General features: G+C 35.6%; 4 protein-coding genes across 5 annotated transcripts; all 4 read right to left on the reverse strand.

Moving 5' to 3' along the window:
* Positions 1-688: 688 nt before the first annotated feature.
* Positions 689-3,661, reverse strand: LOC112786849 (receptor-like protein EIX1). Its single transcript, XM_025830221.2, has one exon. The coding sequence runs from the start codon at positions 3,659-3,661 to the stop codon at positions 689-691; it is 2,973 nt and encodes a 990-aa protein (XP_025686006.2).
* Positions 3,662-5,961: 2,300 nt separating this feature from the next.
* Positions 5,962-7,169, reverse strand: LOC140172828 (oil body-associated protein 2A-like). The gene is made up of 4 exons (XM_025826902.2): positions 6,884-7,169; positions 6,708-6,790; positions 6,523-6,637; positions 5,962-6,439 (listed from the first exon to the last, which is right to left on the reverse strand). Exons 1-4 carry the CDS (start codon positions 7,143-7,145, stop codon positions 6,183-6,185), a joined length of 717 nt encoding a protein of 238 aa, XP_025682687.1. The 5' UTR covers positions 7,146-7,169; the 3' UTR covers positions 5,962-6,182.
* A 19-nt stretch (positions 7,170-7,188) lies between these two features.
* On the reverse strand, positions 7,189-11,905 carry LOC112783829 (protein NRT1/ PTR FAMILY 4.5). Of its 2 annotated transcripts, XM_072230108.1 has the most exons (7): positions 11,781-11,905; positions 11,521-11,668; positions 10,912-11,129; positions 9,189-9,632; positions 8,914-9,041; positions 7,834-8,611; positions 7,189-7,315 (listed from the first exon to the last, which is right to left on the reverse strand). In XM_072230108.1, exons 1-7 carry the CDS (start codon positions 11,781-11,783, stop codon positions 7,247-7,249), a joined length of 1,788 nt encoding a protein of 595 aa, XP_072086209.1. In that variant the 5' UTR covers positions 11,784-11,905; the 3' UTR covers positions 7,189-7,246. The 2 variants fall into 2 exon arrangements, with proteins under 2 accessions (XP_072086209.1, XP_025682686.1); XM_025826901.3 differs by lacking the exon at positions 7,189-7,315 and having other exon boundaries at positions 7,547-8,611.
* Positions 11,906-12,969: 1,064 nt separating this feature from the next.
* On the reverse strand, positions 12,970-17,283 carry LOC112783032 (MACPF domain-containing protein CAD1). The gene is made up of 6 exons (XM_025825767.3): positions 16,738-17,283; positions 15,354-15,592; positions 14,850-15,045; positions 14,472-14,655; positions 14,171-14,325; positions 12,970-13,866 (listed from the first exon to the last, which is right to left on the reverse strand). The coding sequence occupies exons 1-6, from the start codon at positions 17,026-17,028 to the stop codon at positions 13,225-13,227; spliced, it is 1,707 nt and encodes a 568-aa protein (XP_025681552.1). The 5' UTR covers positions 17,029-17,283; the 3' UTR covers positions 12,970-13,224.
* Between the last annotated feature and the right edge of the window lie 6,014 nt (positions 17,284-23,297).

Here is a 23,297-nt window from a genome sequence, read left to right on the forward strand (position 1 = left end):
ATAATAATAATAATAATAATAATGACTATATCTAGTTATCTATGGCTCTTTATCATTTTATTCTAGAGATGCAAACACACCTAATCACCATTTCTCCGTTATGAACACTAGATAACATTACATATTTTAAGCGTATTGCTGTTTCAACAACGCTAAGGGTGGTAACGGGACGGGTAGAGACGGATTTTTTGCTATATCCGACTCGTCTCACTCTACAATAATCTGCATAAAATTCGCCACTGTAAAAAGTTAAATCATAACCCGTCCTCGCAGGTATCCATCTTTTCTTACCCGCGCTTATATATAATTAATAAAATCTAATAAATAAAATTAAATTTCAAAATTTATATAACTATCATCATATACATAATATAAATTAAAGTAAAATTTTAAATATAATACAATATTATCAATTATTTTACATATATTACACATATTATATATTAGAATGATATATTATATATATATCGGAGCGGATAGTACCAAAACCCGACCTCACCCCGCCCCGCTAAAAATTCGTCACGTGCGGAACGCCTGAATAGATAGGGATGGGATGAGTACCCGCAGATTTGGGTAGTGTTGCCATCGTGAACAACGCATACAAACACACAACTTAAAACAACATCCACAAGAAGAAGAAAAAAAAGGGAAAACTAATTACTATGGTACACACTTTATGGGTGTCGTCTCAGTTTGTTTCCAATCCAAACCTGCGTTTCGCACGAACCATATTAACAGCAATAAAGACCAGTAACTTATCTCTCATGTCATAGACAAAATTAAAATAGGCGTGTCTCCAAGACCTCTTCAATACCAAACTGCCACATACCACCCAGAAGCCCGTGATGTACCCAAAAGCAATGCTTCCATATAACCAGAACCTTTCACTCTTGTCGTCATCTTCATTTGCATCTTCTTCTTCATCTCTTGGTGGCAACATTAATGAGGAGCAGTGAGTTGGCAGTGGTGTTCCACAAAGATGTGGGTTGCCCGCATAAATCGATGGATCGCTGAATGTCCCAAATTGATTAGCTACTGGAATCTGTCCTGAGAAGTTGTTGTATGACAAGCTCAAATTACTCAAGAAAGTCATTGAAGTCATGCTTGGTGGGATTGAACCCGAAAGATGGTTGTGGGAAAGATCAAGGCTTTCCAAGTCAGTCAATGATCCAATGTTGCTTGGTATGTTACCAGTGAGATGATTCCATGACAAATTCAAGGCACCCAAGTGAACTAGCTCACTCAACTTTTCTGGTATCTCTCCAGTAAGATCATTTTTAGAAAGATCAATGGTCGAATGCACTGCCATCTGGTTGATATAGTCCATTATTCTGCCACCGAAGACCAATTCTATATGCCTCGTGTATGGTACATGGTCTTCAGAAACAAATGAATACATCAGATATATAAAATATGTTTGAGGCAGTTTGTAACCGTGCACATCTCCTAAACATGCAGGAATAGAACCTGATATTCTGTTTTCTGAAAGATCTAACAAATGAAGAAAAGGTAGATGACATAGGTCTTCAGGGATGCTTCCAGTTAGTGTGTTACCTCGTAATAGTAACTCCGCAAGTAAAGGAAGATTTTTGGTGACATCTTTCGGGATGGACCCAAAAAACCTATTGTATTTTAGCACAAGAGTTTTCAGGTTACTACAATTTTGAAAAGCTGAAGACAAATCTGCGGAGAGGTTATTGTTGCTCAAGTCTAAGATAAAAAGTGAAGGCAGTGAGCATATTGAGGTTGGAATTCCACCTGAGAAACTGTTATTGGATAGATCAATAATTCCCAGCCTCTGCAAACCCATCCAAAATATGGGTATTTCTCCCACCAAATGGTTGTTGGACAGATCAAGATAACTAAGACTTTGCATCTTATTAATAGATAGAGGAATGCTCCCACTCAAGTAGTTATTTGAGAGGTCCAACTCTGTCAATTGTGACATCTCTTTGCCAATATCAACTGGTATTTCTCCGGAAAGCAAATTGTTCCTTAGGTAGAGTGCAGACACACCAGACCAAAGTGGGATAGAACCCTTCAACTGGTTGAAAGCTAAGTTAACAGTGGGCGAATATGAGGAAGAAAAGTTCAATGCTTTGGGAAGGTAACCAAATATTTCATTGTGAGAAAGATCAAGCTGCCAGATTTGGGAGGATATGTTGAAAAGCCAAAGGGGTATCTCCTCCGATATTCCAACATTTTCTAGGACTAAAACTATATCATTAAGCAGGGACTTCAGGTTTCTGAGCCAGTTAGGAAATGCTGGGCCAACTTGACAGTCACGAATTTCCACATTATATAAGTAGTGAAAACGGGGAACCCAGTCATGTGTCACTTTCAAAGCCAGTGACTTATTTTTGGATGATACAGAGAACGACATGAGATTTGTCAGATTATGGAAATGAATATTGGTCATTGTACCTTCCCAAAAGTTTTGGAGCAGATTTAGAGTTGACAACTTGGTTAGTTGACCAATACTTTCTGGAATTTCACCATTCATCATGTTGCCTTGCAGGTTCAGTGAACCTAGACTGGATAAATTGCCTACAGATGCTGGTATTGGACCTGAGAGTGAGTTGTTTGACAGATCAAGTTCCAACAGAGAGTTAAACTGCCATAAAGAATTAGGCAATTTTCCAGTTAGTTGATTTGAACTCAGTAAGAGCCACTCTAGAGTTTGGTTGCTACAAGACAAGGCCTCCAACAATTCAGATATATCCCCAGTAAGCTGGTAATTCTCTGATAGGTCTAGCGTCTGAAGTTTGCAGAGATTCCCTCTCCCAAACTTACTGCTAAGGGGGCCACTGAGAGATAAGGAAGAAAGATCTATTTCTGTGAGTGTGCTAATATTAAAAGGCCAAGAAGGTATTACTGTGGAATTGAGATCATTGAAAGAGAGATCAAGAATGGAAAGTAATGTAAGGTTTTGAAATGGAAGTGATGGAGGGAGAGTATGAAGATTGCAAAAGGACAAATGTAATTCCAGCAGAGAAGGAATCATATTTATAGCTTGAAACAACTCAGTTGATGAGCAGCGAATATTAACAGAATTCATGTTGAGATATTGAAGGTTAGACAAAAGAGAGAGCCAGCTTATATCTCTAACCCATAGTGATGATGGAAATAGACTTGAGATATCTAAATAATGCAAATTTGACAAATTTCCAACATGAGAAGGGACCATTCCAGAAAAATTTGCCTGAGATAGGTCAAGGTAACTCAACATACCAAGAGATCCTATAAATTTTGGAATAGGGATTCCTTGGAAATCATTATAACTAAGGTCCAAGTAAGTCAGATATTTTAAGTATGTCAATGAAGGATTTAACTGACCACTTAAGGAAGACCCTTCCATTATACTGGTGAAGGTGCAGATACGTGAGTTCTGAAGGTTAAGCTTTAGGATGTGACCAGTTTGATTGTCACATTCTATACCCATCCAATTACAACAGTCTTTCCCAATCCATGAAGAAAGGCAATTGCCAGGATCTTTAAGATCTTTCCTGATTTTGAGGAGGGCAATTCTCTCTTCCTTGATGCAAAGAGTGCTAACATTAAGGCTTGTAGCTACATAGGATAATGATATAAGCAGGAGAATAGAAAAGGTAGCATATTCAAAGATGATTTTTGTGCTTGCCATCCTCCAAAAACCGGACATCATACGTTTCCAAATTAAACTGTGTGAGGCTGTGAGCTCCGTTTGATGAACTAGAGCTATATAGAACAGAATATGTACCTTGATAACATAGTCAGATTAAATATATTTTAAAAATTGATATGCACCATCTTCTGGGAAGTTCACCAAGTCAAAATCTGGATAATGCTTATGATAACACTTGAAAATTGAAATAGAAACAATTATTATATAAGGTATTAACAAGTTTGAAGATGTCAGCTGCTATTGCTAAAAGTCTATGTCCATGCAATTTTCTAAAAGCTACACTGCATGGATTTGCGTTGGACTACTTGCTCTTTTTAAAATATTTATGTCCTAATTAATTTGTAAACAAATATATTATAAGCACTTGATTAGTAATGTGAGTGTGACAATGGTGCATACCTGTTATTGACAATGCGAGTCCTTGACTGAGTAAGCTTGTTGAATTTGGATTCTAGGAGCAAGAATTTGAGGGTGGCCTTCACGGTAATGCAGTGAATCCATTATAAATTGATCTCTGAATATGACATATTAGTATAAAATTGATCATAATCATATTGTCACAAAATTATCCATTACCTTCCTTCGCGTCTCTTTCAAGCTCATCTTCATGGTTCCTTCTCTGCAATTAATTAAAGCAGCAGCTTCAAATAAATTGTGTCCGACTTGAAGTGTAAATACAGGGAAAGAACCAAAGACTTACTTGTAAATTATAAAGCACAATTTCCTAATTCAAAATTACTAACATCTATAATTAAAATCTTATTACATCTAATCCTATGTATTTATTCTAGCAATAATTAATAAATACAAACAAAAGCCAAAAAAGATAAATTATGACTATCTTTGACTCCCAAACATTTTTGAATATTGTGTGTAAAAATATACAATAAGCTCAACAATGACTATTGGAGGGTATTATTGTAATAAATCGGATTCAGTTATAGCAGTTAGTGATAGTTGGTGGCTACTAGATGTTTATAGCAAGTTGGCATTCTTAGTTGAAGCTAGCTATTTATACTATTAATTGTAACTAAAGCAATATGTGATCTCTCATTCTATCTATCTATTTATAATATATAAAAGCTGATACCAACTTTTTTTTATAATAAATTTAAGCTATCTTTTCTTTGTTAACGATGCCACATCAGCAATTCTAATGATTTGGCAAAAGATTGAAATCAACTAATCACTATTTAGTAAAATATTTTTAAAAAATTAAAACAAAAAATTTTTATCTATTATTATTCAATTAAAAATCAAGTACTAATTAAATGCAATAAATATACATTAAAAGTGTCATAATAATGATAATTATAAAAAATTTCAGTTACAAATATTCAAATTCTACAACTTATACATATTAAGATTCTTCCTGCTCTTTATTTCTTAATTTCTTATATTAATTATCAAAAATTTCTTAAATTTAATATAACATTTTTATATATTTTTCATTCTCATTCATTCATTTTTTTTAATTATTTACCAAAAAAAATGCAAGAGGTGGAAAATTAGAATTCCAAGGGTTAATGAATACAAAACACATTGCGTAAAGAATGGTAGAAAATTAAAAAAATATTTTAAGTAAAGATTAAAAAATATCAATTTATGTCCCAAACATCTAAAGAATGAAAATAACATTAATATATGCAAACATATAAATAGAATGCAAACAAATAAAAAAATATTTTTTTATAAACAAATTGATTATATAAAATAAAATATAATTGATGATAAGACATAGTATTTGTATGACATGGTTGTTGAAATAATAAATAAAAATGACATTACTTCATTGTAAAAATATGATTTTTTTAAACTAATATGTATATATATATATATATATATATGGTATCATATACCATTTAAGCTATAACTCATTGCCAAGAAATTATCCTTGTGTTATATAAGGAAAAAATACTCAATTTGGTCCTTAAAATTACACTCCAACCTCAATTTAGTCTTTTGAGTTTCAATTGTCTCAATTTAGTCCCTAAATTTTTCAAATTTTAATCATGTTAGTCCGGTGATTTCCGTCACAAAGTCGATTGAAAAGTTTAGAAACTAAATTGAGACAACTTCAAGGACTAAATTAAAATTCGAGTATAATTTTAAGGACCAAATTGAGTATTTTCTCGTTATACTGAATAAGCAATAGCAAGTTCTCTGTTTGGATCATTTCTCTCTTCACTCTAACCACTTCCTAACTTCTCTGAGTTGCTCATATTAAATAGTCCACAAATTATACTAGAATTAAAATCATTCATATATATATTTTGTATATAATGTTGATTGACGGATAGATTAAATTAACGACTTTATTTACTATGAGGATTCAGTTGTCATGAGGAATCAATACAACAAATTCATTTTACGTGAACAGAACCCAACTCACTCACTCACGTAATTATTATGACAAGCACTTAGATAATAGCTAAACACTTGAGACAATCCACTATTACATTTCATCACTTTAGATTTGTTCCCTCATCAAGATCTCATACATATATAGAAACATTGTTCAAGGAAAAGGTGCCCTGAGTATCATCTCACTATCCACAATGTCAATGGCAAACCCTTTACCATGCTGCTTCCAATAATCAGCGAAAGGGCTAATCATCTCAGGCTCAGGAATCTCAAGCCTTGAGGTCTTATAGCTGTCTGAGGAAACATGATACTTTGCATCCCTCTGATGCACCAGATCCGGCCTCACCAGCCCAGGCTTCACCCCTTGTGGTGACATCATTAGTGCTGGTGCACCCATTGGAAGCTTATCTCCTGCACCAATAATAGCTTGATTAAACTCCAAAAATATAATAAGACAAAGATTGTTAATTTTATTATCCATTATGCATATACACCTCTGTCGGCCTGCCAAGTACACCAGAATTTTCCATAGGATTTAGCAAGGTTCTCAAGCTCAGGCATGGCAATCGTTTCTGGAACTCTTGGGCTTATCAATAGACCCAACTTGACCTGCACCATCCAATCAAATCAGCCTCTATGACACAGCAAAAAAACAAAAAAGAGAATAAAAGTGAAAAACCTCGTAAGCATGAGAGTGCCAAAGCTTCTTCTCCTCGTTAGGCAGATCTTCAAAGATTCTATCAGAAATAATATACTCCACACCTGGCACACATTCATATGGAGTGAGCGAGTCAGTTTAAATAACAAGAAGAAACATGCTTGCATGATGCATGGAAAGTGAGGGAGTAATTAGACCAAGGAGGCGGGCGTTGGCGTCGTCCGAGTCGTAGACGGCGCACTGGAGGAAGTCCTGGTTGAGGCGGGAGCAGTAGTGGTGAGTCTCGATCTGGCGAGACATGTCGTGGCTGTAGATGGCGAAGGAGCAGACATGCTGGCTGAACTGTTTCACGGGTTTGAGGGACTGAAGCATCATGGCGCCCTTGTCTAGCATGTGCTGCCCCACGCTCATGGATTGCCCCGGTGGTGTGGGGCCCGCTGACTTGTCCGCCGAAGCCATTATTGTTGTGTTGGAAGAGATGAGAGTGTATTGGAAGTGATATAGAGGAAGGAAAAGGGGACGTGGTAGGCATGCAAGGTGCATTACGTGGCTTAGACTTGTTAATTACTTGTCAGGTTATGTTGCCATTTGTGAAGCTTTGGGAACTTGGAGTGGGGACCTTTACATAACTACAAACAACTTTATCAACTTCAACTAGTAGTGACGTAATAATGAGTCTTGAATAACCATATCAAGAGTTTTTCTTTTTTTTCTTACCAGCAGGTTTAAGTAGTATGTGATTTATAAAAAAAATTAACTTTCACAAATCTTAAAATGAATAATATATACATAATATGAAGACAAAATCATAATAAAAAAAACACTGAATATAGAAAAAAGATTAAAATGGAGATTAATTCCTCTCAAAAGGTATGGAGTGGATAGTAAGATCTATATGTGGATTGTGAAAATCTTGAGACAAAAAAGCCTCCAAATTGTGAGGAATAGAAAAAGAGGCTCACAAAACAACCAACAATTATTTACTCCTTATGATAACCCATCTTTATTACTTATTTTTTTTCTTCTTCCTTGTAAACAATAATCATTCCTTTGATTTTGAATTGTCATCTGGCACTATAGGTTGTTGAGGCCGGTACTTATACATCTTTGAAACAAACAAATAGATTATGAAGTTGATGAAGCTCACCACAGATAGGAACAAGTAGAAAAGGTTTAGATGGTTTCTGTTAATGTTGTTCCCTGCTAACCATCCCCTACTATTAGTGTGATGCTTGGTTGCACCATTCACACATTTCACCATAATAGTACTTAGAAAATACCCGAGTGCCATTGAAGTCCAAAGGAAGCATGTTGATGTAGATTTAAGCCCTTTTGGTGCTTCTGAATAGAAAAACTGAAGCAACCCCACATAGGTAAACATGTCAGCTATGCCAAATATGAAGTATTGAAAAGAAAGCCAGAATGTGCTTATTGGCAATGGCTGAAGTACTGGTATAGCATCAAGCATGTTATGGTCTCTTGCGACTTGTTTTCTCTTCACTTCCATTATTGAAGCCGCTGCCATTGATATGCAAGAGAGTACTAGACCTACTCCTATGCGCTGCAAGTGCGTGACTCCAGTGGGAATACCGGTGAATCTGCGCAAAAGAGGCACAAAGATGCGGTCGTAGATTGGAACAATTATGATTAAGAACGTGACTGGGATGATTGGGAGGGATGCTGGTGGGATGTGGAAATTATTGATGAATCTGGTGTCCATTGTATAGCCTTGTTGGATAGAAAATGTTTGGAGTTGAGCCAGGCAAAGGGTCATTATGATTGTGCAGCAGAAAATTGGGACCATGCTAAGAAGGATTTTTGCATTTTCTACTTGTGTAACTCTGCAAAGCTTCCATGGGCTTTGAGCCTCTGGTTTCTCAGATTGATCATTAGGTTTTGTTTGGATGGCTGCTTTGTCCAAAAACCTGTGAAAAAAGAAGCTTCTGTTCAGAACTACAAAACCAAAGACATTGGAATTGGAATGATATATACTAATTGCAAATGCTGAGATCTTTGACCACTATGGCACATTTTTCATAGCCAAGATCTTTTAGGGTTCATCAAAGTGTAGACTACCCAAATCCACATGTTTTAATTAATTTACAAAATATAGATATTATAAGACCTTTTACTTTAGCCTTGTATTAATTTTACTTCTTAATTATGGCAAAGAGGATGCAATAGAACTATATCTGTGCTTTAACAGTTACAGGAAGGAAAATTGAACCTGTAAATATCTCTATGAGGTAGAAACTCTGTTTCCAAAGCAGCTTCCTTGTCAGACTCAATCTCATATAGTTCTGCAGGATCTTCAGGAAGGGTAAGTCTTCTATTCCGGATTGCAGCAACATAGACCTGGAAATTAAAACACATGAATAAGTGCAATAAGGAGTTTGCAACCATTATAGACATCATCGTCTGGGGTATTAAGCTTATCGAAATTCGAGAGTAATGCTGATTAAGTTAAAACCAACACCACTGAAGCATGTATACAACAGATACCTGCACGATCTCAAGTAAAGCACTTGTTCCTTTAGCAGGATGAATTCTGTATAGTGGCAATGCAGCAGCAAAGATAATGATGCCAAGTAACATAGCAATGGTGCCAATCCCAAATCCCCAATCCCATCCTTTATGGATTTGTATCCACACAATGAAGGTTAAGCTGACAGCACCACCAAGGCACACTGCAAGCAAGAGTGTGTTGAAGAATGTTGACATCAGCCTTGATTCTTTTGGGTCTGTTTCATCAAACTGGTCAGCACCATGTGATGGCAAAGAAGCTTTGACCCCTGCACTTCCAAATGCCAACAAGTACAAGCCAATGTAGAGAAATGCTTCTTGGCCTCTTCTGAGTTTCTCACAGTGAAATCTTGGATCAAACATATTGCAAGGGGGTGGCTTAAGGCTAGAATAGTGCGCTTGTGCCGTGATCAATACAAGTCCCTGCATAACATAGTTCACATTTCACAATATCACCTCAAATTTTCATTCAGACATTATTACAAGCAGTTGATAGTCATAGTTACTACTTACTACGGTACATGTTATCATAAACTAGAAAATGTATGCCTAATTGTTTTTTTTTTTTTTTTGAAAAAGTGAATTAAAGATAAAATTCTATTCGTTATAAAAAAAATTAAAATATATAACCACGAGGATAAAGATTTAATTATGTGATGCTATAAAATACAGTATATGACAATAAATTTGTTGTCTACAATCCAAATGTACAATTTGGTCAACTTGTTTTAAATTTTAATATGATTTTGCGCGTCTTTATCTGAGGATAAAAAAACTACATAGAGAGTACAGACAATGAGAACACCCAATTTTGCCCATGACATCTACACATAAAACTATGTTAATTTTAAAAAATACTAATAACTATATATTCATAACTATGTTTGACCACAATGATAAATTGATAATCAAGTGATATATATATATATATATATATATATATATATATATATATATATATATATATATATATATATATATATATATATATATATATATATAATTAAAGGCGTGAGGAAGTTTAATTAAGCTAACTTGAGTCTATATACGAACTCTATAATTTGTGGCTAATTTGAGTGTAGTTATTAGTATTTAGGGTTAAATTTAAATATCATAATAATGAAATATTCTTTTTAAACTATTATTTAGGGGTGGCAATGGGTAGGGTAGGGTAGGGTAAGGTTTGGAGTCAATCCTAACCCTATCTGCGAGTTGAGAATATCTCAACCCTAACCTACCCGTTCTTAATCTGCGGGTACCCGACCCTACCCACGGGTTACAAAAAAATGCAACGTTATTATATAACTTGATGATAATTTAAAATAGAATTGACTTTTATGTAAAAAAAATTTATTAAATTATCAATTAATGATCTTCTTTTAATGACTAAGGATCTTTTGTATTTAGTGAGAAGTCTTTAGTTTAACATCTACTTAAAATATATTTTTATATGAATATATAACATATACATATATAGGGTGCGAGTTGGTCGGGTAGAGTTGAGGCTCAATCCGCACCCTATCCGACCCGCACGAAAACCCTATCCGTACCTTATCCTATCCGTTGCGAATTGGATGGGGTCGGATTGGATAGCCGCGAGTAGGGTACATATTGCCACCCATACTATTATTCCATTACTGTATTTTTAGACATAAATACGTATATAAACATAATCTACAGGTGCTAATTTAACTCACTGTACCAGAAAGTCGAGGGAGCCAGAAATAAGAACGGATTTGTATCTGCCAAGCCAGGTGTCAGCAACGACGGCGACCAAAAGGGCGAGGATGTAGCTTACACCCAGATAGGTGGTGAGCATGTTAGCCGCATCTGCCAGATCATAGTGCATTTCTCCGTTGAAGTATGGCACCCCGTTCACCGCCAGCGAGAATGTCGCCAAGTTCTCGAAACCAAGCGTCACTGCATCCATCCATTCCATGCATAACGCACGTAACCATATCAAATTCATTTTACTATTAAGCAATAATAGTAGGTGAAATTGTATAATTATTTTTATGTACAATTATTTATTAAAAATTATTAAATAATTTGATATATTTATTAAATTATTATCTAATAAATTTTAATTATTAATTTTATATAAAAATAATTGTATATAAATTAAAATAAGAAAAACTTTAGGGTCAACAACTTTTGTATTTTATGGCTCTCACCATTGCCTGTAATTTCACATCATTAAAAAGATTATTGATGGCCAATTGATAATTACAAAACACAAAAATTACTGCCCTAACACTCCTCTTACAATAATTAGATGACATACAGATAACCCTAAAATCTTAGGATGTACCTAGCATGGGGATTGCAGCTATCATTCCACCATGCTTATTTTTGAGAGCTCTTCTTCCTTTCCAATCAACCTTTCCATCTACCGCCATCAGCTGCTCCAGCTCCACTGCCTCCACCTTCGAATTCCCATCAACCACTTCAGAAGTTTCCTGCATGTATATATGGTAACGAATGAATGTGTATATAACAAGTAACAAGAAGAAAGTCAAAACTAGAAAACTTATTAACTGATGAGTTCTTTCTAGCCAATATAAAAGATACCATTTCCAATACAAATAATGAATATGCTGAACTTGTGCAGAAGATACAAATTTAGAAACGCAGCAAGCAAGACCAACTCCCTCTCCTTATATAATGTGAAAAATGCTTATCAAAAAGTATATTTCTTAATCATAAAGATAATATAATGATTCCCTTTAATAGACAATAATAACGAGCACATCAAGTGCCTCACTCGACAAAGATGGACATGGTTGTAGCTGATTCTTCCTAGTCAGAATATACACTCTTCTTGGTTGGTAGCAAATTGCATCACATTGAAAAAGCCGACTTTACAATATAATAGCTATATATTTAGTGGCGGTTCTACATGGTTACATCCGTCACAATATCCTTAGTTTAGTTTCCTCTTCTTTCATATATTTTTAATTTAAGATATGATCACAATCTCGCTTAGTTATTCTCTAGAAAAATTCTCGTGGAATTGTAACAACAACAAAACCAGCCTGTTTGGGATATACCAAGTTACGTTCTTTTTGTTTTTTATTGTTTGATTTTACGAGGTTTATTAATAATTATCGCAGTGTTTGTTCGAAAATGTTAAAAGAGAAGTATAATCAATTAGCTTAAGATTAGCTATTATTGTTGTCACACTATGGGTGCAATATGTATCCAAAGCATCTCTTTAGAAATCTTGAGAAATTATATCTTTTAGTGGTAAGAATTAAATAAACTGAATAATACAGTCAATGAAGTACTAAAAAAATGTCACTGAAAAGAGCATTTTGTTGTTATGTTTTCCTTTCTATATTAATTATGTCAACGGTTCACACCATAATATACACATATAAGTTAAGATGATGGAGAAAATTGTACTATATATGATATGATATGATGTATTATTGATATGTTTTGAGTAGGGGACCAGAGCCCTCCTGGTTGCTTCTACTTCTGTCTCTCATCAACTTGACTCAGCAAATGTATCAAATTATCTGATAGAAAATTTCAAGTAACAACTGTATAATCATTTTTGTTGGGGCTGAGTTGAGTTGTTGAGTTCATTTTTATTCAATTTACTCTCCTTCACCTTTTATGGTTCCATGTGAATTGTGAAATGCGAATTCCTCAACATAAGTATATTGGTGTGTAAATATAGCTTGATTGTTGAATCCTGTCACTGTTAGTTAACTAAAATAATCTTGAGTTTATCTTTAGCTGCAAATATTGAATATAAAACAAATGGTAATTGTCTTTATGTAATGATGTCACTGTAAACAAAATTGAATTCAAAATCATTAGCATAATCAATGATTTGCATGACCATCATCATCTAAACTAATAAGGCAAAAGTACACCAAAAAAATATCTCAACCGGTTTCCTGTGCAAAGAATGCTTGACCTTGACTATTGTTTCTAGTGTGAAGGGGAAAAAAATAAAATAAAAAATAACACATTTTTGGGGAGAAGAGGGGGTGGGGAATATGAATCAGTAGTTTAGCAAAGAGTACTTTATCCTCAGTACAATTTTTCCTTTGTCAACTCCAAGCTTAGCACCAGTAACTAACCAATGACCAGGAATATCTTGGGGACCTTTTGACATTTCTGTCATGTCCACAATTTTGGCTAATTTTCCAATGTGAATTGAACTATCTTCCTTCTTATCTTCAGAGGCTTTCTTTGTTACTGATGATGATGCGCCATCGGATCTTTGTGCTGCAGGAGTAGAGGGGTTATGATCCCATACAGATCGCCGTATCGTGCATCCTGGAACCTTGGAGAAGAGGAGCTTGAGGTGCAAAACATTTTTGGCACCAAAGTCCCAAACACCAAGCTGTGCTCCTGTGACAATGTGGACACCAGAGAGGTCGCCAATGCTAGTCTCAGTGTACTCGATTGGAGCGGTGCTTACGTGGGAGAAGTTCTTCCATTTAATTGGCTCAAACCACCGGCTGTCCTGCTCCTCGGGACCATGCCACTTGGGAGCACCTATGGCCATGTGTGTGTCCCAGTGAGGTTGAAGGTTTTTCGGGAGTGAGACTAAATGCTGCAAATGAATCGCGAGACGATTCAGTTTGGTGCCTTCTAAGCTAAGTCTTAGCCCAGTGACAGGTTTTCGTCCAACAGTTACCTGCACATCAAATCTTGTTATTGGCTAGGAAGAAATATACCAAAGGTTTGTGATGTATAATTTACAATGCCACCAACCATGTGATTGTGGAATCATAAGCTTAGTTCAACAGTTTTATAACTTGGTTGCAACATATTAAAGATTAATGCTGATACATCTATCCAAAAGAACATGAATAAGGTAGTTAGCAATACAGAATAAAATGATAGTTTTAGCACCTATCCTATGTTCTTAAAATGTGCATGATCCTTTTCGTCATAATTTGATTGCGATGTTCAATCAAGTAGGATTTAGTAAACAATACCTGATCTGGACTGACATAAAGCTTCGGTCCCATCAAGCTGAAATGGAGGGTCGGACAGACGGGCTCCTTTCTTTGTAGATTGTTCTGTTCCGGTGCCCAAGCGCGAGTAATTTGGAAATCCAAGAAATACTGTAGATCTTCAATGGGTGGTTTGTCTGGTGGATATAGAAGAGTGGTGAATTACAATAACATATGGTTCTACTTCTAAGTACTGCTAATCACACTTGTCCAGCAAACTGTCCATAACCAATGCATTTAACAACAGAGTATCATTGTATCAAAAAATTTGATTAAGACTTACACTCAAGATATAGATCAATAGCACGGCTCAAATGCTTTACACCGGGCACTCCTTCAAGAAGGGAAACAATTGGAGTAAATGTCATGTTAATGATATCGGGTGCCAATTTAACAGTCTCCACCCATTTAGTGTGACTTTGCTCAAGATCATCACCTCCTCTCCTCCTAAAAATCACAGTAACATCCTGTAGCAACAAAATGAAAGATCACTTCACTCAGATTCCTATATTTTCTACATTACATCAGTGACTCAATGATTTTCAAAGGGAGAATGAAATAGGAAGAAATAACAAAATTAGTGCAACAAAGCTAGGCAGGAATGTATTTGCATAAGAAAGATGTGAGTAATAATGGGAACATGGCATTTCTTAAAACTAACCTTCTCCTTGTACTTTAAAGGACCAGAACCAGATGTGTTTTTGACATCAAGAAACCTATCATTTCCAATGTCATTTAAGTAGTTCTCAATGTCTGAGGCAGACAAACTAGATGAATGGTGCTGCCTGATATACACTACGTCTCTTCCGCCAACTGTTGCAGATGTAACAATGTGGGTACCATAATTCTCAATAAAACTGAGAAGAATAAAGGGCAGAGGTTTCTGATTAGAACTTGAATATATAACTCTTCCTTTTTGGATTTTTGAGGGAAAAGGAACCAAGTATTTTGGACAATAAATTTAAGTCATGACAAAAATGCCTTGTAATATCTACTGTCATAATACTGCAACCAAGAAAAATTCCACTGCCTTTTGTACAATATAATGGGACGGCATCAGCGGCATGCAACATTTTGTCATTGTCAGACCTAACAAGCCAAAACCATTGCCTAGAGCAAAAGTAACTAGATTTTATCTACAGGAAAAGATAAGAGTTTGGTTTACCTTGCCAAGGAAGCTGGATCCCAAGAGTAAGGAACAGCGCGTTTGACTTGATCATTCAAATCCAAACTTAGTTTGGTTAATTTAACTTCAACCAGTGGAATGAAATATCCAATCATAGCAAGGGATTTGGTGGCTGCAGCATCAACCGTCCAGGAGCCAGTAAAATTGAACATGGAATTAAAACTTCCAAGTGGAATTTGTCCTTTAACGCCTGCTTTCTCATTGAAATATTTCGCCATCTGAAAAATTCAGTCATCAAATAAGGCCACCACAACTTCTAAATTGGTTATACAACAAGCCTGCATCTTTCATTTCTAAGAAAACAAGAACAATTGTTATAAGAAAAATAATACATTACGATTACTAGGCATTCTTTTCCTTTCAATTATTTTCTATTTATATGGAAAGATTATATTATCAGGACAATGTAACAGAACAGGCTCAACCATCACTTGTCAAAACAAAGTTCCTCATTATTATCATCACTCGTGCACATTAATGTATCATAGTCTCATGCCATGTCTTTTTCAGGTCCCTCTTCCCCTTTTTGTTTGGCATGGCATTACACTTGGATTCCACATCTTACCAGGGCCTGCAAATGCCTGTTACATATTATGAACTACTACACTTCAATACTTTTAAAGAACTTGGGAACTTGCTGCTCCATTTGCCAGATTCATGGATACTTATAAATAAATCCAATTTTTCAATCCTTAAAAGAATTCAACATTCTACTCCCAGAATAATATCCAAACAAATTTCTACATCCTCTCAGGCCGATATACTGGTTCGAGATTAGTACAAACAACAGAACCATATTTGGTATAAATTTTGCTATAAATTTGCAATGCTTGTAAGACAAAATGAAGTTTTGTCAGAGCTTGAGAAAAACAATTTACAGTTGTCAAGTGCCAACCAACTTAAGATGATAGGGTCTAATTCAAATAAGTGTATTGCTTCAGGTCCATCATTTGGCAAGAATAAAAATGCAACTTGGGAGGCCACATAAAGATTTCAATTTAACTATCCGATTCTTATTTCAGGAAATCAATGACATAGAGCCACTTTAATTGCTACAAACCACATCTTCATATGTCATAACCCCCACCCTATTCCAAGTGATATATCCAGCAAATGCAGCAAGGAACAGAAGCCTCCATATTAGATTGAGTTGGGTAACGAATCAAGAAAACACAGTCCAACACATTGACCAACCCACCAACCAACAAAAAAACAGTAACAATAGAGAACAGGAAAAAATGAGCCAAAAAAGGGGAAATTCTTATATGCCCAGGTTGCCCTTTTTCTTCATTTCTAAGAAGAAATTCCCCAGAAGCAAAACAAATCAAAATCAAAATCTAGAAACCATATAAAAATAATTCACCTCATGGAAGCTACACACAGGGGTCTTGTTTATATCACCCTTGCCATTCCCATAGGAGCAATCAATGTCCAGAGAAACATTGGGAACAAGAACACCATGGGAAACAGCAAGATCCCTTGTATTCCCCTCATCAAGATGAACAAGCCTCGACCCTGGTGCCCCTTTGCAGTATAGAAGCCTAATATCAGATGTTACATCAAAGCCACGACCCAAAGCTTGGATTGAATTTGCAAGTGTGGCTGCTAGTGAATCAGAGCTCCTCATTGAAACCGATGGGTGTTCCATCATCATGGTCAAAGAACATAAGAAGAGCAAGAAGGAGGTGTTGGAATTGGTGAAGCGGTGATGATGATGAAGTAGTAGAAGAATATGAGCAATAACAACAGCATTTGATGTTATGTCCTCACAAGAAGAAGAAGAAGAACAACATGGCTTTGTTTTTTTCTTTGAAGGTTGGACCTTGTAGTTGTTGTTGGTGAGCTTCGAAGGTTGTTCTTTCTTCTAAAAGGCAACTGTTTGAGTTTGACTGTTAATCATCTACTGTCTGAAAACGCGTTTTTTTTTTCCATCCTTTCCCTTTGCATTTTTTTTTTCACTTTTAGATTCTGAGTTGACTATTTTTTTGGTTTATGACTTTATGTTATTAGATATTTTCACTCTTAAAATGGTGAATTTTTTTTTATTACTAGGCTTAGAATAAGGCGATAACATCACTTTCTAAAATTTGGAAACATCTTTGGATGCGATTATGTTTTCATAGGAAGTAGCATTATTTGATAGGGCGAACACAAGTTGGGTTGGTTTGGTTTGGATTTATAGTAAAATTAGAATCGAATCCATCAAAATGTAATTAGTTTAGTTTGGTTTAAATTTATGTTTTTTTGCACATGTATCTGAACTAAATCAAACCGATTAAGAATGGATTAGTTCGGTTCGGGTAATTGGATACCCGATAACTTTAAAATTCATAAAAAAAACAAATTAAATTCAATAAGTATAATAAATATGTAACATCAATAAAAATAATTTAAACATGTTAAATACCAAATACATTAAAAAGTAAACTCATTAAAATCCAAACATATTAATAGTGATAATTTTTGTCTGATAAAAAAAGTCATATATATTTTTTTATTTTTTTATTTAATTAATATATGATCGGATTCGCGAGTTGGTTGGGGTTCCGCACCATCAAAATTGATACCTGAACCAATCACTAACAAAGATCATCGATTTAGTTCAGATTAGACCCAATTACCCGTTGATTCAAGAACCAATTTAATTAGTTCGATTCGAATTCGAACGAGTAATCGGATACTCGGTACCCCGTGCTCACCCTTATTATTTGACCGCTTGATTTTTCAACAATAAAAATGAAATAAAGCATTAGAAAAATGATTGATTCCAAGTTTCCAACTCGTACATAAAAATGGAGAATGTAGCTGACCATTCGAGTATGATTTTAATATTCCTTGTTGATTTTAATCCCTTCTCTTATCTCTTTATATCTTATACATGAAGTTGGGATGTACTACACGCAATAAAAGAAAAATGAATTTGACTAGTCATACTAATCTCATTTAATCAACAAAACAGAAGTAACAAGGGGTTATATTTTTATCTTATAGTAACCAAAAATATTTCCATGTGTTTAATAACGAGTATTGACTTACACAAGCAAAGAGTTGAGTGCAGATCAATAAATAATTAAGAGATAGGTTTCTAAAAATTATACCATCTATATTTAATAAATTAAATTAAAAATAATTTCAATAATTATAAGTAACAATAATTATATTTAATAAAATAATTTTTAAAATTTAAAAATATTATAATAGACATAAATATAAGAATTAAATCTAACAATTAATTAGTATATAAAATTATATTAGACTTTTTTTAAGTTGTTAATCGAAAAAAAGAACCTACAAACTGGAACGACTTAACAAGCACGACTTATACGGCGTTTCTACCCATAAAAAAGTCCTATTGATTTGGTAATTTTGTCAAAAGTTTTTGTTTAGTTGTTTTGCAAAGTCTCTCTTAGCTCTTTAATGTTCCTTTTTCTTTTATTTTTGTAAATATTTCTATTTTTTCGAGCACTCTTTTCTATCCGGATAACAATGGAAGATTTTAACTAAGTTTACCCTTCAATAAAAGTCATTTTTTTATTGTAAATAATTTCTACCCAAACAAAACAGTACGAACAAAAAAATATTTCATTCGCATTCTAACCAAGCAAACGGTACGAACAAAATAAACTAGACGACTAACCCAAGGCCCGATCACCCCCAAAGCCAACAAACAGATATCCACAAATAAACAGTACTTAAAACGGCCCACCAAGGGGACCGCTATTCATACAAAACGGCACACTAAATCAGATCACCAAAAAGTAGTTCAACGAGCCGAAAGAACGGCTTACAAACTTCATAAGATAAATTGTTCCATAAAAGTAACAGTATGAAATGATTAACAGACGGCTTACAAACTTATAAAATGAAATAAGAACTAGAAACAAACTACTCCAAATCTACGATTTGACGTCTGGAATGCTCCCATTACAAACACATCCACATCCGGGGACAGATCCTAGACTTGGGCCTTCAAAGCCTCCTCAGTAGCTGCAACGGCTTCCCAAGCATCAGCCAGAAGGACGGCATTTTGCTTTTTTAAATTCTCCACCTCAGCCTTTGCATCCTTCGCCTCAGCACGGGCAGCGGTAGCAGCATTCTTAGCATCAGCAGCAAGTTTTTGGGCCTTAGCCTCCTGGATTGACAGCTCAATCTCTAGCTCTGACAATCTCAGGATCTCGACACCAACATCTTGGCATCCTTGGCCGCCTTTACCCTAGCAACCTCAGCCACCTCCAACTGTCCCTTCAAAATGCCCAAATCTGCCTGAGCCTACTTCAGCTTCCCTTCCAAACGGAAAGTTTGCGAAAGCGCAGGCTAGCCTTTTCAGATGATGGCAGCAGAGCGAAGGAGGGCACCGTACACCGACTTAGTTTGGCCAGAAAAACCACAGTCCTTGAAAAACTCATTAGTCTCAGGCAGCAGGTGCCGGTCAATAAAGCCGGGAGCATCAAAAGAGCGGTCCATCACACAGGGAGTGACCACCCCTGTGCTAACTCCCCCCTGACCAGTGCCTTCAACTCGCTTGCGCTTCTTATCAGTCTCGGAAATTGGGATCTCCCGGAGGTCATCATCCTTGGCGACCCCCCTTGTTGGATGATCTCCTGTGAGACCATTTGCGAACTAGGGAAAGAAGTCGCCAGAGGAGTTGACTGAGACCACCAACTTCTGGAGTGTCAACAAAAGTAGCCTTCAAATGCTACAGAGTCATCAATCCATCAGCTATGCCAACTATAAAAGCGAAGAAGACGAGAGAAATAACAAGTTATAAGATCTACCAACAGAAGACCTGCCTGCCTTGGGATCCCCCATCATGTCGCGATGATTCAAAGGTCGGTCTCCGAAAAGTGCCAACAAGACGTCAGCAATTTTCCTATTCTCGGAAGAGATCCCCTTATAGGTCACTCTCGTCATATAAGAATCCATGGCCCCAAAGTTCTAATGCAGGAAAATCCGGTGCTCCCCCTCAGGCGAAAGCCAAAAGGGATGACAACCCTTGACAGAACGAACTTTGAAATACTCCTCCTTGAAACCATGAAATGAATCTTCGAACAAGTCGAAGAGTCGATGATTCGCCTGGGCTCGGAAAGAAATGTATCATTTTCTGATGTTTTCCTTCCTTATGCGGAAACAAGAAGAGTTCGACCTGAGCCGGCAACTCCAAAATGTCACAAACCAGCTCAAAGGTCCGAATAGCTGCCCATCTGTTCAGATGCAGTTGAAACGGCACTGCCGAAATCCGGTTCAAAAGAACCATCTGGAATTCAGAAAAAAGGTAGCCGAACTCCTAACTTAGTAAACAGAGATTCGTGCACCCAAATCCAGTCCGGGACATGAGAAAAATGTAAGTTGAGATAACAAACTCTCTTATTTTCGTCGGCAAGCACCAACCCGTACTACCCCCCGCCTCACTACCTAACATGGCCCCTTCATCATGGAGCCTCTGAACTCTGAAGATCCCCCTCGTGTAATTGAGAAGGCGTGCCCGAAACGTTGGACGTTACCCAATGGTAATGATTTGACACACCTCCCATTGCGAAGATAGGACCCATGTTCCCCTAAACTCCCCTCCATTGCACCATACCTATATCCAAATAGGATTTTTCACTGTCAGCCCACTACCCAGAAACACAAACATACAGAAAATTCCTAAACCATACTAAAACCACAATTGAAGCATCTTACCAAAATCCTTAAAACTACACCAAACACAATACCACCAATCAACATTTCTCCATTGATAAACACAGAAGCATGCAAAAACATAGAAACAGTAAATAAAACAAAAATGCAGAAGAAAAATAAAGCGATCAGAGTGACAGAACACACCAACCTGGTTCTCAAAAAGCGAATGAAAGAAATGAAACAACAATGAGCAAAGAGGTACAACACCAAAAGCCCACCGAACGTTCAAGCAGAGCACAATACCAAAGAAATTCGCAAATACCGTTTTTAAGAAAGTGAAAGAAGAAAAAGGAGAAAAAACAGTTGCAAATGAAAAATAAAACCCCCAACGTTTCAAAGAAAAAAATACGAAAGGGTGGAGGGTAAAAAAGGCAAAAACAAGAAAATTTCTATCTTCTTACTAAGCCTCGTTATGACGCCTTGGGAACCGCAACGAACAAAAATCTCTTAGAAGAAACGCGACTACCAAGCGACCTAGACATGTGCAAACCCCCGATCTTGGCTGCAAAACATGAGACTTCATCATCCCATTTCCGATAGACACGAGAAACATCCAAACCTAAAAGAGCGGCCCCCAAAACGGCCAAAAACTCGGCCCGGTTCCCCGATCTCGGCCAGATAACTCGAACAGCGCTCCATGGCAGACTCACGACAAGACGAATCCTTCCGAGCAATGAGATTGAGCAAGAACCCTCTCTCGCTCTAGGGGGCAACTGTTCCAGACCATAGGGAGATTCGAACCTGCAACCTCTTAGATAAGTATGAGAAGACTATGCCATTTAAATTATAACTCATTGATATTTATTTATCTATACAATTGATTGTACGAGTTTTTTATTAGAATTATTTGACCCAAAATAGTTATATACTATTTGATTGTTGTTAAATTAAATTAATTAGATTAACAACAAACACAATTTTTCAATGGTTTACACCAGATTAAAATAACAAACAGATCAAACATGAAATTTCATTGATTCACATTGTCTTTCCTTATTCTTCAATTCAAAAGAACAATAAATGTTGAATTTTAATTTAACAAAATTTGAATTTTAGAAATCAAATTAGTTGGAATTGTTCTTACATCGACCTCATATAATCATATTCATAGATTAGAATTAAGGTCACCATTAGTGGAGATTCTATTTCTTTACAATTTCTAATTGTTAATGATATAGTTGTAAAAATAAAATAGATAATAAATAATAAAATAATATATAAAGAGTTTATTAATAAATAAAATTTAAAAAATACTATTTGGTAATTATTAAAAATTTAAAAAATAAATTTGTTATTAAAATTATTTAATAATTTAAATGTTATTTGGATCATCTAATCCTTTGTTATGAAACCACCTCTTATCACTTAAAAGCTAATGTTTTCAATTCAGTTTGTGAAGACTACTATGGTCTGGTTGAGAATTTTTCCGTAGACACTACATATTCTTAAATTGCAATTTAGAGTTTGTTTGGGTACAACATGATTTATGTAGGGCACAATTAGGGATGTCAATGGGGTGGGGGATGCCTCCCTGCTTTCCGTTCCTGCCTCTAGAATTAATTCCATCTCTGTTCCGATCTCCACCATGGGAGGATAATTGTCCCCATCCACATTTCCTGCATTCCTCATGTTTCCCGCGGGCTCCATTCTTCATCCTCTTATATTTAACATTTATATGAAAATTATAGTAAAAAATATCAAAAAAATAAAAAACAAACTACAAAATACTATTACAAACACACAAACATATCTTATCCAACATTATAAGTCCAGAAATACAACATAGCAAATTATAATCCACAAAATAAAATCTTAAAATACAACTTCCATTCTAAAAAAAAGCAATAAGATATAGTCTTTAACATCAAGTATTCTTTGATGGTCAGCATACTCAGCAAGAGAAATCATAATTGCTTTAGATACATAGAAGGAGAGAAAATCAAGCAACTATTTCAAAATCAAACCCTAACTATTTCAAAATTATAAACCCTATATGTCTAATTGCTTTAGATACATAAAAGGAGAGAAAATTAAAATTATACAACACAGTGAGTAGGGAAGACTGAATAATAGGGTTAGGATTTTTTTAATTGGTAAAATTACTAAAAAACCCACCTATGTTAGAAATAAAATAAGGTTATTTAAGAAATTTCAAACATTTGAAGAATTATCGGGGATGGGACGGGAATCCCCGCTCGGGTTCCCGCGCCTGTCTCAGGAGAATTTTTCTCCCATCCTCAT

The sequence above is a fragment of the Arachis hypogaea genome, chromosome 20 (genome assembly GCF_003086295.3).
Source record: "Arachis hypogaea cultivar Tifrunner chromosome 20, arahy.Tifrunner.gnm2.J5K5, whole genome shotgun sequence".
NCBI classification, from domain to species: domain Eukaryota; kingdom Viridiplantae; phylum Streptophyta; class Magnoliopsida; order Fabales; family Fabaceae; genus Arachis; species Arachis hypogaea.

Bases quoted from the DNA above. Each gene is read 5' to 3' on its own strand.
- LOC112783829 (XM_025826901.3), bottom strand. The intron at 9,633-10,911 runs GTACAGTGAGTT...TATGTTATGCAG, and splicing joins CTGGCTCCCTCGACTTTCTG to GGACTTGTATTGATCACGGC. The intron at 9,042-9,188 runs GTATCTGTTGTA...TTTAATTTCCAG, and splicing joins CTTTACTTGAGATCGTGCAG to GTCTATGTTGCTGCAATCCG.
- LOC112786849 (XM_025830221.2), bottom strand. From the start codon at position 3,661: ATGTCCGGTTTTTGGAGGATGGCAAGCACAAAAATCATCTTTGAATAT.
- LOC112783032 (XM_025825767.3), bottom strand. From the start codon at position 17,028: ATGATGATGGAACACCCATCGGTTTCAATGAGGAGCTCTGATTCACTA. The intron at 15,593-16,737 runs GTGAATTATTTT...TGAATTTTTCAG, and splicing joins CTGTGTGTAGCTTCCATGAG to ATGGCGAAATATTTCAATGA. The intron at 13,867-14,170 runs GTATTGTTTACT...TTTGATGTGCAG, and splicing joins TTTATGTCAGTCCAGATCAG to GTAACTGTTGGACGAAAACC.
- LOC140172828 (XM_025826902.2), bottom strand. From the start codon at position 7,145: ATGGCTTCGGCGGACAAGTCAGCGGGCCCCACACCACCGGGGCAATCC. The intron at 6,791-6,883 runs GTCTAATTACTC...AATGTGTGCCAG, and splicing joins CGCCAACGCCCGCCTCCTTG to GTGTGGAGTATATTATTTCT. The intron at 6,638-6,707 runs GTTTTTCACTTT...TGGATGGTGCAG, and splicing joins GGCACTCTCATGCTTACGAG to GTCAAGTTGGGTCTATTGAT.